Source organism: Callithrix jacchus, chromosome 2, assembly GCF_049354715.1.
Source record: "Callithrix jacchus isolate 240 chromosome 2, calJac240_pri, whole genome shotgun sequence".
NCBI lineage: Eukaryota > Metazoa > Chordata > Mammalia > Primates > Cebidae > Callithrix > Callithrix jacchus.
This window is the reverse complement of record NC_133503.1, coordinates 64,412,662-64,430,570: the sequence shown is the minus strand read 5'-3', so window position 1 is coordinate 64,430,570 and position 17,909 is coordinate 64,412,662. Positions and strand designations below refer to the sequence as shown.

The window sequence follows — 17,909 nt, the reverse complement described above, 5'->3', positions numbered from 1 at the left end:
GGCTGCTGATAACGCTAAGGACATTTCTGTATTGACTGTTGTGTCTTTTGGTGTCTGCCTCCAGGGACTTGCTTCGCAGGTGCAGGCCTTGGCTGGATAACGTTTGTCTTCCATGCTGTATCTGGAGGGCTAAGGAGGTTCCCAGCACCACCCAGTAATGGCTTCTCAGTGCAGGGAGGCCTGGGGGTCTGACGGCCATGTCTACCTCTGTTTCCACAGGAAGAAACAAGCCCAGAGAGGAAAGGTGGCTTGCTTGTAGCTACACAGCTAGGCTGTCTGTTTGTCTTAGAGTCAGACTGGCCTTGGCTTATACCCTGGTTCTGTCACTTATGAATTGAGTGGCTTTGGGGAAGCCCCTTCCCCACCAAACCTGTTTCCCCATCTGTAAAACAGGCATAAGTTTCCATGAGACTGAGTGAAGGAATGCTTATCAAACACTTAGCACCATGCCATGTATACACTAGTTGCTCAATAATGGCAGTCATTATCTCTTCTCTCTTGGTTGGCAGTAGAGGGAGGGACTGGCTTGCTTTTGTCCCACTTCATTTTCCCAGTCTGGCTATCATCTCTGTTAGCCATCCTTTGGCTGTTCTGCTCTGATTTCTGGGCATCTTAAGGCAACTGAAATTTTCCATTCATATTTATTCATTCATTCATTCATTCATTCATTCAACAAACACTTAATGATGATGTCCCAGGCTTTGATAATGGATCATATGAAGGCATTTTTCAGATGTAAACTGCTTCTTCAAGGATAAAGTGACTTCAATCACTTTGAACCTACACAGTCCATGTTGCAGATGACCTTATGGCTATTGAGAGCTTCATTTTCCGGATGGGAAAACGACAGAGGCTCAGAGCAGGAAAGAGATCAGGAGAGCCCCACAGAAGGACAGTGGCAGACCCGGGACCAAGTCCACATCTCCTGACTGGGGCTTATTTAATTTGAGTTCTAGGAGTTTTGCTAACATTTATTTATTGAGTACCTTTGTGTACCCAGGACATGCTCTTGGCCTCAGGAAAGGCCAGGGAGGTGAGGGGATCCAGGCTCAGAGCACAGTATGGTCACTGGGTTAGTTTCCTTCCTTCCTTCCTTCCTTCCCTCCTTCCTTCCTTCCCTCCTCCCCTCCTTCCTTCCTTCCTCCCCTCCTTCCTTCCTCCCTCCCTCCCTCCCTCCCTCCCTCCTTCCTTCCTTCCTTCCTTTCTTCCTTCCTTCCTTCCCTCCTCCCTCCCTCCCTCACCTCCTTCCCTACATTTTGCTTTCTTGCTCAGCCTTGAGTGCAGTGGCACGATCTCGGCTCACTGCAGCCTCTGCCTCCCCCATTAATGCGACTCTCCTGCCTCAGCCTCCTGAGTAGCTGGGATTATTGACGTGTGCTACCACGCCAGGCTGACGTTTGTATTTTTAGCAGTGACAGGGTTTGGCCTTGTTGCCCAGACTAGTCTTGAACTCCTGAGCTCAAATGATCCACCTCAGCTTCCCAGAGTGTTGGATTACAAACGTGAGCCACTGCACCCAGCACTCGGTTTTGTCTTGAGGACAGCTGGGGCTGTGACTATGCTGACCCAATTCTTGCTGGCCCTGCTGCCTATGGGCTGTGAAAGTTAATGTCTAAACCCTGTGGATGGTCCAGGCTCTCCCTTATCTGGGCTGAGACATTCTGGCTTCCTTATCTGGGGTGAGCAAGCTCATTTGGTATGTGTGTGCTAACCAGTAGGGTCCAGAGAGGGCTGGAGCACAGAGACAGAGGGGCCTTTTCTCCCACCACCCAGGGGCTGTGACCCAGACTGTTTGTGGCTTCCTCCTTGAAGCATGAGGAGGGACAAGGGTGCTTAATAGATCTCTGCCACTTATCTGTGACCTTCAGCTTTCTGACTCTCAGTTTCCCCATATGTAAAATGGGAATAAAATAATGCCTAATGCTGATATTACTTGATAACACTCATTAGGGATTGACTTACTGTGTATCAGGCAATGTCTTACTTTCTGGCTACATTATCCTACTAAATCCTTACAATAAATCTCATGAGGTCTAGGCATTTTTTAGGATACCTACCTCAAATAGTGAGTGTGAGATAATTCATGGAAAGCACTTAGCATACGGCCTGGCACAGAGTAAGCTCTCAGATTGCATTAGGTATCATGGATGGGGAGACCGAGGCTGGCCCAGGTTAACCTGCTAAACTGCCTACCTGTGGGAATTTTGAGGATGTCATGTAAAACCATAAAACACCTGCACATATGGCATTTTCTTTGGGTTCGTTACTTAGAAGGGTGGAAATCAACTTGGCCCAGCACTTTGGTGTCAATATTTATTCCCAGAGGGCTGGTCTGGTAGAGAAGAGAGCTTTTAAAATCCTAACTCTGGCAGTCCTAAGTGATGTTGAGTTGATTCCTAATTTGCACAGCCCAAAAGACGTTTGTAGAATAACAGTCTCAGTGGAGACTGGGCCAAGAAGGCACCTCTAAGTGGACGCTGGGCCAAGAAGGCAAATAATTACTTAAATGGAGCTGTGCAGGTCTCAACTGGGTGCATGACGTGTGCTGTCTCATTTATCCCTGCCTAGCAGGTAGAGAAAACCACCCAGACTCACGGATTGGCCTTCTGAACGTGAACTCCCAGGAGATGGAAACTGTTTTTTCACTGCTGTATTCCCGGTGGCTAAAATAATGTCTGGTACAGGGCAGGTGCCTGATACATTCATGAATGAATGGATGAGGGACCCTAGAGGTGATGCGGCCTGCCAGGATCACGTAGCAAGGCCCCAACCCTTACACTGCACCGTGACAGCTGCTCCATGTAAACTGATGGGGTCATGGAACACAGGTGTCCAGTTTCCTTTGGCCTTCAGCCAGAGAAGAAAGCCAGCGATCACAGGCTGCTGTGAAGTCCCCCGTCAGACACCCTCTGAGAGTGCATATGGGCTGAGGTGGCCAGGAAAACAAGGAGCTCCTGGGTGCACAGACCACACCTCTGACAAGAGAGCCCAGATAGAGCAGGCACCTCCCTTACCAGAGTGTGTTACCTCGTTACCTGTGTCTAAGCCCAGGCAGGACTACCTTCTTTTTTTTACATGGAGTTTTTGCTCTTGTTGTCCAGTCTGCAGTGCAACGGCGAGATCTCGGTTCACTGCAACCTCAGTGATTCTCCTGCCTCAGCCTCCCAAGTAGCTGGGATTACAGGCACCTGCCACTGCGCCTGGCTAATTTCTGTATTTTTTGTAGAGATGGGGTTTCACTATCTTGGCCAGGCTGCTCCTGAACTCCTGACCTCGTGATCCACCTGCCTTGGCTTCCCAAAGTGCTGGAATTACAGGCGTGACCCACTGCGCCTGGCCAAGGACCACCTTCTTTTGTCTCTTTTAAATAGTTTTTTTTTTTTTTTTCTTTTTTGAGACAGGGTCTGGCTCTGACACTGAGGCTGGAGTGTATGTAATGGCACGATCGGCTCACTGCAACCTCTGATTCCTGGGGGCAAGCCATCCTCCCACCTCAGTTTCCTGAGTGGATGCTACCATGCCTGGCTAACTTTTTTGTGTATTTTTTTTGTAGAGACAGGGACTCGCTTTGTTGCCCAGGCTGGTCTTGAACTCCTGAGCTCAAGCAATCCTCCTGCCTCGGCCTCCCAAAGTGCTGGGATTACAGGCGTGAGCCACCGCGCCTGGCCCTAAATTGTATTTTATTGTGATAAGAACACTTAATGTGAGACTATCCTTTAAACACATTTTAACATGGACAGCACCTTATTACACACGGTAGGCCTGTCCAGCAGATCTCCAGAGCTTATTCATCTGGCTTAACTGAAACGTTATGCCCAATAATGAGTAACTCCCCATTTCCCCCACCACCAGCCCCTGGCAACCACCATTCCACTCTTAATTATGAGTTTGACTATTTTACCAGATTCCTCATTGAAGTGGAATCTGCAGTTCTTGTCTTTCCGTGGCTGGCTTATTTCACATAGCATAATGTCCTCAGGGTTCATCCATATTATCTCACTTTGTTCTTAAAGGTGTAGGATGATGGAATTTCCTTCTTGTTAAGGCAGAATAGAGACCCACTGTGTGTACATACCACCTTTTCTTCATCCATTCATCTTTCGGTGGATATTCAGGGCGTTTCTGCATCTTGGCTTTTATGAAGAGTCCTTCGATGAACATGGGAGTGAGTGCAGGCATCTCTTCAGGATCCTGCTTTTAATGCTTTTGGATAAATACCCAGAAATGGGATTGCTGGATCATATAGTAGTTCTATTTTTATTTTTATTATTTATTTATTTATTTTCAAGATGGAGCCTTCCTCAGTTGCCCAGGCTAGAGTGTAGTGGCACGATCTTGGCTCACTGCAACCTCCGCCTCCTGGATTCAAGCAATTCTCCTGCCTTAGCCTTCCGAGTAGCTGGGATTACAGGCATGTGCTACCACTCCCAGCTAATTTTGTATTTTTAGTAGAGACAGGGTTTCGCCATGTTGGTCAGGCAGGTCTCCAACTCCCGACCTCAGGTGATCTGCCCTCCTCAGCCTCTCAAAGTGCTGGGAATTACAGGCTTGAGCCACCATGCCCAGCACCCAGCGTTATTTCTGGACTCTCTATTCTTTTCTCTTAATTGATATGTCCGTCTTTATGCCAGTACCACACTGTAGTGATTACTGTAGCATTGTAGTACATTTTGAAATCTAGAAATGTGTGACCTCTACCTTTGTTTTTCTTTTTCAAAGTTGTTTTGGCTGTTTAGGGTCCCTTGGGATTCCATAAATATTTTAGGATAGATTTTTCTATTTCTGTAAAAGATGCCATCAAGATTTGATAAGGATTACACTGAGTCTTAGATCATTTTGGGTAATATTGACATCTTAACAATATTAAGTCTTCCAATCCATAAACCGGGGGTGTCTTCCATTTATATATGTCATCTTTAATTTCTTTTGACAACAATTTGTAGTTTTCAGTGCACAGGTCTTGTGCCTCCTTTTTAAAGTTTTTTTATTCTTAAGTTTTCAGGAATACTACATAAATATTCCTAAGTATATTCATTTTTATGCTATTGTAAATTAGTTTTTTGTTTATTCGTTGTTAGTATATAGAAACACAATTGATTTTTGTGTGCTGATCTTATACCTGCAATTATATCTGTTTGTTAATTCTAACTTTTTTGGGCATAATCTTTAGAGTTTTCTACATATAAGATTATGTTGTATACCAACAGAAATAATTTTATTGTCTGGGTGCGGTGGCTTATGCCTGTAATCCCAGCACCTTGAGAGGCCGAGATGGGCCGATCACAAGGTCAGGAGTTCAAGACCAGCCTGGCCAATATCGTAAAACCCCATAAAAAAGAAAAAATAAATAAAAATAGTGCCTCCTAAAAATAAAAACAAGAAAAGCCTGGCATGGTGGGGCATGCCTGTAATCCCAGCTATTCAGGAGGCTGAGGCAGGAGAATTGCTTGAACCCAAGGGCAGAGGTTGCAGTGAACGGAGATTGTGCCACTGTACTCCAGCCTGGGTGACAGAGCGAGACTCAGTTGAAAAAATAATGATAATAAAAATAATTTTATTTCTCCTTTCTAATTTAGATGTCTTTTATTTCATTTTCTTGCCTCAATGCACTGGCTGGGACTCCCAGTGCTGTGTTGAATAGGAGCGGTGAGAGTGGGCATTTTTGCCTTGTTCCTGATCTTGGAGGAAAACCTTTCAGTCTTTCACCATTAAGTGTGATGTTAACTGTGCATTTTTAATATACGGCCTTTACTATGTTACAGTTATTTCCTCTTTCTGTTGTTGATTATTTCTTATGAAATGGTGTTCGACTTTGCCAAATGCCTTTTCAGCTTTAATTGAGATGATCATGTGTTTTTTTCCCCTTTCGTTCTGTTAATGTGGCATAGTACACCGATAGACTCTTTATGTTGAACCTTCCTTGCATTGCAGGAATAAATCCCACTCGGTCATGCTGTAATCTCACTTTTAATATTTGATTATGATTTGCAAGTAGTTTGTTGAGTATCTTTGCATCAGTATGTCAGAGGCATTCAAACCAGAGTGACTTAATCTTGAATAGGGGCTGGGTAAAATGAGGCTGAGACCTGCTGGGCCACATTCTCAGGAAGTTAGGTATTCTTAGCCATAATATGTTTATAATTAAGGGATCAGAAACAGACCCACAATCTAACAAACCCAGGAAGTATCCTGATGTCCTGATATCTTAAGAACAAAAAGCATTCCTGGTTTAAAAGTAAGTCTCTCTTTAAAAATAATAATATATGAACACTGAGAACACATGGACACAGGGAGGGGAACATCACAAACTGGGACATGTTGTGGGGTCAGGGGCTAGGGGAGGGCTAGCATTAGGAGAAATACCTAATGTAGATGACGAGTTGATGGGTACAGCAAACCACCATAGCACGTGTATGTCTGTGTAACAATCCTCTACATTCTGCACATGTACCCCAGAACTTAAAGTATAACAAAAAATAAACAAAAATAAGGATAATAATATAGACTCTTGTGAAAGACAGTAGATACACAAAGATTAGCAATTCTTTATCACAAACCCTTGTAGGAGAGCACATCTCCCCCATGAATTTTGTTATCTTACACATAAGCAAGCATGGTCCCTAGGTGGGCACGTTCCTCCTCTTAGTTTTGGGAACGCCATGCTCTGCCTATGGAATAGCCATTCTGTTTTTGTTTGTTTGCTTGTTTTGAGACAGAGTTTTGTTCCTGTTGCCCAGGTTGGAGTGCAATGGCACGATCTTGGCTCACTGCAACCTCAGCCTTCCGGGTTCAAGAGATTCTCCTGCCTCAGCCTCCCAAGTAGCTGGGCTTACAGGCGCCTGCCACCACATCCAGCTAATTTTTGTAGTTTTACTAGAGACAGGGTTTCACCATGTTCGCCAGACTGGTCTCGAACTCTTAACCTTATGTGATCCATCTGCCTCGACCTTCCAAAGCGCCAGCCTGTTTGGAGGTTTTAGTCTCCTTAGAAGTTTTATCTATTCAGATTTTTCTTTTCTTCATGATTCAGGTGTTGTTCATAGTACTCTCTGATAGTCCTTTCTGTCAAATCAGCAGTACTGGGTCCCCTTTTCATTTCTGGTTATAGTAATTTGAATTTTTTTTTTTTTTTTTGAGACAGAGTCTCACTCTGTTGTTGCCCAGGCTGGAGTTTAGTTGAGTGATCTCAGCTCACTGCAAACTCCACCTCCTGGGTTCAAGTGATTCTCATGCCTCAGCTACCCAAGTAGCTGGAATTACAGTTGTGTGCCAAGCCTGGCTAATTTTTGTATTTTTAGTAGAGACAGGGTTTTTCCATGTTGGCCAGGCTGGTCTCACACGCCTGACCTCAGGTCATCCCAAAGTGCTGGGATTACAGTCGTGAGCCACTGTACCTGGCCATAATTTGAGTTTTCATCTTAGTCTGTTTAGCTAATGAATGTATTTTTAAAATTCTGTTGGGTCTGTATCTAGGCAGGAATTGCTGGATCAATGATAATGCTATGTTTAACATATTGAGGAACTGCTGAACTCTTTCCCAAGGACCCGGACTGTATATTTTACATTCCCACTATCAGTGTATGAAAGTTCCAATTTCTCCATATTCCTGCCAACACTTGTTGTTTATCTTTTGTTTTTCTTTTTTGAGATGAAGTCTTGCTCTGTCACCCAGGCCCGAGTGCAGTGACGTGATCTTGGCTCACTGCAACCTCTGTCTCCCAGGTTAAAACGATTCTTTTGTCTCAGCCTCTCAAGTAGCTGGGATTACAGGCGTGCACCGCCACACCCAACTAATTTTTGTATTTTTAGTAGGGACAGGGTTTCACTATGTTGGCAGTCTGGTCTTGAACTCCTGATGTCAGGTGATCCACCCGCCTCAGCCTCCCAAAGTGCTGGGATTACGGACATGAGCCACGACCCCCAACCTTGTTGTTCATGTTTTTATTCTAGGCATTCTAGTATGTATGAAGTGGTATCCCATTTTGTTTTTGATTAGTGTTTCCCTAATGACTAGTGATGCTGAGTGTCTTTTCATATGCTTATTGGCCATTTGTACATCTTCTTTGGAAAAACATCTATTCAAATCTTTTGCCTATTTTAAAATTGGGTTATTTGCTCTTTTACTGTTGAGTGCTAAGAGTTCTTTATGTATTCTGGATACTAGTCCTTTATCAGATATATGATTTGCAAATGTTTTTATTTGTGGGTTACTTTTTCTCTTTTTGAGACAGTCTTGTTCTGTCTCCCAGGCTAGAGTGCAGTGGCGCAATCATGGTTCACTGCATTCTCGACCTCCCAAGCTCAAATGATCCTTTCACCTCAGCCCCCCAGGTATCTGGGACCACAGGTGTGTGCCACCATGCCTGGCTACTTAAAGCATGTTTTCCTTTTTTTGGGGGGGGTGGTAAAGATAAGGTCTTCCTATGTTGCCCAGGCTGATTTCAAACTCCTGGGCTCAAGTGATCCTCCCACTTCGGCCTCCCAGAATGATGCTGAGATTACAGACGTGAGCCATTGCACCCAGCCTTTACTTTCTTGACATTGTTCTTTGATGCACAAATATTTTTCATGTTGGTGAAGTCCAGTATATCTATTTTTTCTTTGGTTGCCTGTGCTTTTGGTGTCATTTTTACCCTTCTGGTCTTTACTAACCCCTGTATACCCTTTGACACACATTTAGAGGTCCTCAAAGTTTTTATTTAAAGATGGGAGGATATGTAAATAATTTTTAAAGAAACACTCATTGAAACAGACTGCAGTACTGCCTTTAATAACAAAGATCTCCAAAGCTTCTATGTGAATACTCAGGGCTTCTAAAACCATCTCTTTGTAAAGGTTGATGAGGGTGATCGTACCTCCTACCAAAGCCCCTAGCTCTTTGGTTTGAGGCAAGAGAAAAAGGAACACTGGTGATGAAATTTAGGGTAACAAGGAGCATAAAAAGAGGCAGTACTTCTGCCAGCTTGCCCCCAAGTTTCTCTACCACCATCTTAACATTAAGCGATAGTTCTCAAAGTGTGGCCGGGGGTCCAGCAACAGCAGCAGCATCTGAGCACTTGTTGGAAACCAGATTCTTGGACCTTATTTCAGACCCGCTGAATCAGAAACTCTGGGGTGGGTCCCAGTAATCTGTTTAAACAAGCGCTCTGCTGCACATTCAAGTTGGAGAGCCACTGGTGTAGCATTTTCACCTGGTACAACCTGGAGTCTGCCGCCTGGAGAATGTGATTACTCATCATCTTCTGCCAAGTGTGAGATCAGGTACTTTTGGTGATAATTGACAGCAAACCTTAAACTAACTTACTAAACAGCTGCAGAAATTAATTGGGTTGCATATTCTGCCTACAAAGTCAGTAGGGAGCAGGTTTGTTCTCCATTTCCCTGTAAGTTTCTGTCTTCCTCTGTATATTAGCTTGGTCTTCCTTCACACCCGCTTCTCTCATAGTTGCAAGGTGGTTGCCTGCAACTATCAGAGCTGTGTGCTTTCTGCTTAGCTCCAGAGTGGGACGACATGGTATTCCACACCGTCAAGCACAGTTCACCAGCTTAGCTCCAATGACACTAGCCCTGCATCAGGGCAAGAGGCAGAAAATTTTCCTGACTGGCTTAGCACCCTGCTTCTATCTTTCCCTCTCAGGGGATGGGTAAGCCCCACCCACTTCTCATGGCTGTTTCACAAAGGGGAAGGAAGAAATGCTGTATGTGGAGGGGGAGGTAGCCATGGTGCCCAGGACACCAGGACTCATGAAATAGCCTCCTTGCTGTTTGTCCTGAATCCACTGTTTTCCTTCTTTTCCACACTCCAGAGACAATGCATCCAGAGGGATCTTTCTGAAGCAAAAGCCTGTCTACAACACCCCTTGCTTATACCCTTTGGTCTATCTCCCCAGACACACACACGCACATCTCCAGTTAGGTTCACACTTTGAGATATTCAAATTCTGGTTCGAATTGACCTTTCCAGCCTGCTGGATTCCCATCCTTTGGAACCCCATGGAATGCTCCACCATTATCCCCTTCCACACTTCTCCATGCTGCCCCACCTCTGCTTCTGTGATCTGCCTGGAATGTCTTTACCCTTCCCCATGTGGTAAATTCGCCTTTCAAAACTCAGCCTGGATATCTGCTTCCTCTGGGATGGCTCTAAGCCAGGTTAATGACTTTATCCGCAGGCTTCTGGGTTAACAGTCACCCTGTGCCTGTACCACTCATCTCTATATCTCCCTCAGCTGGTAGCCTCGGGGCAGGGACCTGTTTGATTCTCCTGGGTCCTCAGTCCCCAGGTTTGCCACAGACTAGGAGTTCACATAGTGTTTGTTGATCACATACTACTTTTGTGCCCCCTGCTGTTGCCTAGCAAAGTGGGGCCCCTGGTAGACTCAGTTAATATTTATCAATGCATTCAATTGACCGCAAACCTCAGTTCTTCAGGTCCTGGGAAAACCCTGAGCCACTTGCAAATATAGGCTGCTTGCGCCCTTGACAGGTTCAAGGAATCAGTCCTCAACACTGGAGCAGTTTCACTGTGGACTTGGTGAGGGTTTAGAGGCCTTTAGCTTTCAATCCTGAGGAACTTCCCTTTATCTAGGAAGCTGGGGACTGGACCATTTGGACCTTCATCATGGGTGGGCATGGATTCCTCATCCCAATCAGAAGGATAGATGTATCTGTAGCAGTAGGTTATTCTAGGCCAGTTCTTGCTATTAAAAAAAAAATCTGGCCAGGTGCAGTGGCTCATGCCTGTAATCCCAGCACTTTGGGAGGCTGAGGTGGGTGGATCACGAGGTCAGGAATTTGAGACCAGCTTGGCCAGTGTGGTGAAATCTTGTATCTACTAAAAATACAAAAGTTAGCTGGGCATGGTGGCAGGTGCCTGTAATCCCAGCTACTCTGGATGCTGAGGCAGGAGAATTGCTTGAACCTGGGAGGCAGAGGTTGCAGTGAGCCAAAACTGCACCATTGCACTCTAGCCTGGGCAACAGAGGGAAACTTCCTCTTGAAAAAATAAATCTAAAGTCCTTTTCCTAGCTTGAATTTAAAAAGTTTTTTAAAATTAAAAATTTAAAAATCATGTTTATTTCTAATATACAATTTGATAATACATATTTATTGAATATAATACATAAAAATACAAACTACTTGTAAACCTCCTATGAGTTTTGTGCTTCCAGTCTTCTTTCTAAGCATGCATATTTAGTAATTTCCTAAAGCACTGAGATTATTATTTTATTTATTACCATTATCTTAGTGCATTTTACGTTTATGCTGCTATAACAGAATACCTAAGACTGGCTTATTAGTAAACTATAGAAATTTATCTAGCTCATGGCTCTGGAAGCTGGGAAGTCCAAGGTTGAGAGCCCCGCATCTGGCGAGGGCCTTCTTGCTGCATCATTCCATGGTGGAAGGTGAAAAGGGCAAGAGAGCTTTCAAGAGAGAGCCAGGAACTGAACTCACAGCCTCTAGTCCTTTTATAATCAGCACTGATTCATCCATGAGGGTGGAGCCCTCATGGCCTAAACACCTCCCATTACTGTTGGCCCCACCTTCCAACACTGTTACATTGGGGATTAAGTTTCCAACATATGGCTTTTTTTTTTTTCGAGATGGAGTCTTGCTCTCGTTGCCCAGGCTGGAGTGCAGTGGTGGGATCTTGGCTCACCACAACCTCCACCTCCCAGGTTCAAGGGATTCTTCTACCTCAGCTTCCCAAGTAGCTGGGCCCACCACCACGCCCAGTTAATTTTTTATATTTTTAGCAGAGATGGGGTTTTACTACGTTGGTCAGGCTGGTCTTGAACTCCTGACCTTAGGCGATCCATGCACCTTGGCCTCCCAAAGTGCTGTGATTACAGGTGTGAGCCACCAACATGCCCAGCCAACACATGCCTTTTGGGAGAACTTTCCTGCCACTGATAAGCTGAAGGTAAAAATGTTAAGACCCAGATATTGAAAAAAGCAAGTAAGGCCTGGGAGTCAAACCAAAGCTGAAGAACTTAACTCAGAGCTTCCCGGTAGCCAAGGCAAAATAATAAATAAATAAAAGGGAAGCTCAAGGGGTTGTGGAACTGTTGAACTGTAGAAGAGGAAGCAAGCCAGTTTGTCAGAATGCTGACCTCTGGAGAGGGCACAGGGACCTTGTGTAAGAGTGTTGTGTAAGGGACAGCTTCAATGAAAGATGAAGGAACTGCCTGGGTTTGGTCACTTCTCATACAGACTCTTTTTTTTTTTTTTTTTTTGAGACAGAGTCTCACTCTGTTGCCCAGGCTGGAGTGCAATATCGTGATCTCAGCTTACTGCAACCTGCAACCTCCAGCTCCTGGATTCCAGTGATTCTCCTGCCTTAGCCTCCCAGGTACCTGGGATTATAGGCGCCACCACCACACCCAGCTAACTTTGTATTTTTAGTAGAGATAGAGTTTCACCATGTTGGCCAGGCTGGTCTTAATCTCCTGACCTCAGGTGATCCGCCTGCCTCAGCCTCCCAAACTACTGGGGTTACAGGTGTGAGCCACCATGCCCCGTCCATACTGACTCTTAAGAACAGATGAAGGAGGCTGAGGCAGGAGAATTGCTTGAACCCAGGAGGCGGAGGTTGCGGTGAGCCAAGATCGCACCATTGCACTCCAGCGTGGGTAACAAGAGGCACTCCATCTCAAAAAAAAAAAAAAAAGAACAGCTGATGGCATGTTCATAAATTGTAGTTCTCAAAAATAAATAAATACATAAATAAATTGTAGTTCTGGGAAGGCATTTCTTTGTTTTGTTTTCCCTAGGAATCAGACTAAAAGGAAGGTATATTTTTGTAGGAAGCCGAAATAATCTAATCTAAGCATGAAACTTTCTGGTGATTTCCTTTAGTAGAGATTTAACAAACACATGAACTGTGTGGCTTTCGTGCTGTTCTTTCATGTGAGGAATCTCAAAACTGTCTCAATGAAGTTGGAGGCAAGAAGTTATTATGCCATTTTACAGATGAGAAAATGGAGGCTCAGGGAGATTGACTTATCCAGGGTCACACAGCCAATTAAGTGGCATACCAGGACTCAAGCCCAAGTTTACAACCTTTTCCTTTTTGTTGGCACTTTGTTAGAGAAGGGGGAAGTGTCTGACATTGTTAAATATCCACGGTGTATTAGGACTGGGTCTTTTGTGTGTGTGTGTGTGTGTGAAACAGAGTCTCACTCTCACCCAAGCTAGAGTGCAGTGGCATGATCTCGGCTCACTGCAACCCCTGCCTCCTGGGAGTGATTCTCCTGCCTCAGCCTCCTGAGTAGCTGGGATTACTGGCACCCACGACCACACCTGGCTACTTTTTGTATTTTTAGTAGAGACAGCGTTTTACCATGTTGGCCAGGCTGATCTCAAACTCCTGATCTCAGGTGATCTGTCTGCCTCAGCCTCCCAAAGTGCTGGGATTATAGGAGTGAGCCACTGCCCCTGGCCTAGGATCGGGTCTTTATTAAGTACCACCTTATCTATTTCTTACAGTAAATCCTAGAGCCACGTAATCGTAGCCCATTTTACAGAGAGGATTGTGGTTGTCCAGGCCATACAGATAGTAGGTATTAGAGAAGCTAAGCAGGGATTCCCAACCAGGGTTTGGTGATGGAACTTGAGGATGTGCGAGGATTCAATAGAATTGCACAGGAATATTTCTGGGGGAGAGGGGAGAGGGTGGCTTTCATGGAGCCTTGAAAAACCCAAACAGAAATAAATGAGAAAAACAGACCCATGAACTCAAGGAAAGAATCATAGTGACAGCTCACATATCTGAGTCCCAACCAGGGGCCAGGCACCTGGCAAGGCCTGGATGAGCTTATCATTCCCATGAGGGTTAGGGTACATCATCCCCATCTCACAGGTTGCTCAGCTAGTAAGTGGCCTTGCATGGTGACTGAGTTTGGCTTCTTTTCCATCATCACCTCTTGCGGCTTGGTTTTTTTCTCGCAGTGAGTAGAATTTTTTTCCTCTTTTGTGGAACTGGGAATTACTACAAGGCAGAATGATATGCTGTGCTTCAAAAGGTCATTGCCTATTTCCAAGTCACCTCTGTCTGTTCCCTTGCCTGTGGCAACAAGCTGATTGGATGGTGGTTGGCTAAGAGTGAACAAATGAATAGATGAATGAATGATTGAATAAGTGGATGAAGGAAGTACCTCTTCCTTGGTGTTCATGGATCCATTTCTGATGACTTTTATTCAAGGGTGTTGGGTCACTGTAGTGCTAGAGAGAAGTCTTGAGGAAGCTGAGGTCAGGCCCAATGTTGATGACCAGGGAGGACTGGAGTGACCCAGCAAGCCTCCCTCCTCCTCAGCAGGCAGTGATGTGAAGTGGGCTGTGCCGCCTTCCACAGCTCTCTGCCTGCGGCACGCAGCATGTGGCAAGCCTGGCAGGGCCTGGATTGCCTTGCTACCCTTGGAACCTGGGCCCACGTTAAAGTCCCCTGGTTTATCTGCTATGGTTTCTTGCATCCCAGCCTGGCATACCCCCTAGTGCAGCCCAGTGGTGGGGTCCTAGTTCAGAGCAACCACATCAGCAGCCCTATTTTACAGCTGAGGACACAGGCTTAGAGGATTGAAGTGACCTGTCCAAGGCCACACTAGTGAGCAGTGGAACCTAGGTCTTGGGCCCGGCCATGGCTGGCTCCAAAGCCATGCATCACCACATCCTCATAGGACCCTCATGACCTCAAGTTCATATTTACATTGCTGGAGGCCTCATCAAATTCCCTTCTCTGGCTGGAGAGCTGTCCCGGGTCCAGCTGGACCATGGCTGAGGGTTTCTTTCCTGTTTAGAGAGAGTGTGGGTCTTCTTGACTGCCCCACTCTCCAGGGCTTCTGCCGAGCTGGGTTGAAGGGACTTCACAACAGGTAGGAACCAGGAGCTGGAAGCTAAGAGGTGATTTTGCCTGCTCTGAAGTTTGTGATGCCATCTGCCTTCGTCAACCATCTGTAGCTCTACTTTGAACTCATGCCTGTAATCTCAACACTTTGGGAGGCCCAGGAGGGTGGATCACCTGAGGTTAGGAGTTCGAGACCAGCCTGGCCAAAATGGTGAAACCCCATCTCTACCAAAAATACAAAAAATTAGCTGGGCATAGTGGTGGGTGCCTGTAATCCCACCTACTTGGGAAGCTGAGGCAGGAGAATCGCTTGAACCTGGAAGGCAGAGTTTGCAGTGAGCTGAGATCGTTCCACTGCACTCCAGCCCGGGTCCATGTGACAGAGCAAGACTCCATCTCAAAAAAAAAACAACATTTAAAGAGGCTGGGCGCGGTGGCTTATGCCTGTAATCCTAGCACTTTGGGAGGCCAAGGCAGGTGGATCACGTGGTCAAGAGTTCGAGACCAGCCTGACCAACATGGTGAAACCCCTCTCTACTAAAAATACAAAAAAATTTAGCCAGGCGTGGGAGTGTACACCTGTAATCTCAGCTACTTGGGAGGCTGAGGCAGGAGAATTGCTTCAACCCGGCTGGCAGAGGTTGCAAGGAGCCTAGATCATGCCACTGCACTCCAGCCTGGTGACAGAGTGAGACTCCGTCTCAATTAAAAAGAGAAAAAGAAAAAAGAGGCCAGACATGATGGCTCATGCCTGTAATCCCAGCACTTTGGGAGGCCAAGGCAGGCAGATCACCTGAGGTCATGAGTTGGGGACCAGCCTGGCCAATATGGTGAAACCCTGTCTCTACTAAAAACACAAAAATTAGCCAGGTGTGGTGGCAGGCACCTTTAATCCCAGCTACTTGGGAGGCTGAGGCAGGAGAACAGCTTGAACCTGAGAGATGGAGCCAAGATCATGCCCTTGCACTCTAGCCTGGGTGACAAGAGCGAGACTCTGTCTCAAAAGAAAAAAAAAAAAAAAAGCATCTATGCGAAGAGCCCAGAGTGGGCCAGAAAGAGTGAGAATAGGAGTGAACCAGGGCGAGAAGAGCTTTTTAATGTAATTGTCCTTTCCGCCTCTCCACTAGGCTGGGAGCCCCTTGAGGGCCTGGACCTGGCTGTTCTCCCAGGGCCTGCAGTCTGTCAGTGTGAAGCAGGTGTATGATGAGTGAGTGGATGACCTGAGGGTTTGGAGCCCTGCTTCCCAGTCCAGGAACAAACTGTGTGGCCTTGGTCGTTACATTCCCTTTCTTGGCCTCAGTTTCTCCATCTGAGCTGATCTTAGAGGCCCTGATGTCCTAAGCCAGCAAGTTCTGGGGTGCTGGAAGATGGAAGACAGCCTGAACTAGGTGCTGGGATTCTGGGAGGACTTGGCCAGCTTGGCCACGGGGAAGGCGTCCTGAGGTTCTTGGCTGTGGAGTGTAGGAAACAGGGCAGCTGGCTGGTGGGCACCAGGACATAGGCGGGAGCGAGGCGGGAGGGTGTATGCTTGGCTGAAGAGGCTGTTTGCTGAAGTTTCAGGTCTTCATAGCAACTTGATTTTCCTCCTTCAGAAAATGAAGCCCCCAAGCAGCTCCTCTGGGTGTCAGAGCCTCCTGTGAGGGTGAGGCACATTGGGGGAGGGGGTTGGGCTCCCAAGGCAGGAGGTGGAGGTCCAGGGAGCAGGGGCACCCAGGCATTGGACGCTGGTGGACCCTGCCTGGCTGGGACCTGGGGGTTTTCGGTCTCAAGGGCTGGGCAGCCCCACTCATTGTTACTTTTCCCTGTGTTTTCTGCAGATCATGATTGAGTTCTGTCCAGGAGGAGCTGTGGATGCTATCATGCTGGGTGAGTCTTACTTGATTGCCGGGACCAGATGTCTGGTTTGGCGTCCTAAGTCTAACTGCTGAATGGCTCTGTCTAGGACTGGGTCTTCCACTCTCCCACTCTGTCAGTTCCCATGGCCTCTTTGAGCACCTCTTTGCTTTGTCAGCTTTTTTTCCTTTCTTTCTTTTCTTGAGACAGAGGCTTGCTCTGTTGCCCAGGCTGGAGTGCAGTGGTGTGATCTCAGGTCACTCACAACCTCTGCCTCCTGGGTTCAAGCGATTCTCCTGCCTCAACCTCCCAAGTAGCCTGGGACTACAGGCATACACCACCACGAATGGCTTGTTTTTCTATTTTTAGTTGAGACAGGGGGGTTGGGTTCTTGAAGAAAATATTTGCTGGAAGACCAGCACTCCCTGTCCCAAAAGCCATGTGTGGCCATTTAAACTGGCCACTCTCCCTCTTGAGGCCTCTTGACTGTAAGATGGGTGTGATGCCTTCTATGAGGGACCCCACAGCACAGTACTCTAAGAAGATGAAAGCAAGATACCAGAGGAAGGTCTTTGAAAAGTGGGGAGACCCACACATTTAGTAAATGCTCAGTGGGGACAGTGTCAGGTCTCAGTGTCCTGCGCAAGCTTGAGCATAGCAATGACGATGACTATAGTGAAATGTTAGTAGTGGCCATTCCTTTGTGAATAGTTTCTATATGCCAGAGAAACTGTGTTTCTCTGTTCACAGCCATGTTCACATATGTGATCCTCCTCTAATCCTCAGGTGTAAAATCAGGAAGAGTATCAGTTTTATTTTTTTATTTTTTGAGATGAAGTCTTGCTCGGTTGCCCAGGCTGGAGTGCAGTGGCACGATCTTGGCTCACTGTGACCTCCTCCACCTGGGCAGTTCTTCTGCTTCAGCGTCCTTCCTGAGTAGCTGGGGTTACAGGTACCTGACACCATGCCCAGCTAATTAGTAGAGACGGGGTTTTACCATGTTGGCCAGGCTGGTCTCAAACTCCTGACCCCAGGTGATCCACCCTCCTAGGCCTCCAAAAGTGCATTACAGGCGAGCATCACTTTTATTTTTTATTGAGCTGACACTTGAACGGTTAAAGGGCTCACCCAGTTCACACAGGAGAGCTGTGAACCCAGGTCTGGGTGACCCGCTCCTCACCACGGCCCATCCCGCAGCATCCCCGGCTCTTGCCACCCTGCAAGACAGTGA

The 17,909-nt window shown here is 46.4% G+C and overlaps 1 protein-coding gene across 2 annotated transcripts in view; it reads left to right on the top strand.

Annotated features, from left to right (window-relative positions):
* Nucleotides 1-17,909, top strand: part of STK10 (serine/threonine kinase 10) — a 178,441-nt gene that overhangs the window by 74,644 nt on the left and 85,888 nt on the right. For both annotated transcript variants that reach the window (XM_035290516.3, XM_008990872.4), the window contains one exon: nucleotides 16,663-16,711. In XM_035290516.3, the coding sequence (XP_035146407.2) occupies nucleotides 16,663-16,711 (49 nt within the window). The remainder of the gene's footprint in view (nucleotides 1-16,662; nucleotides 16,712-17,909) is intronic.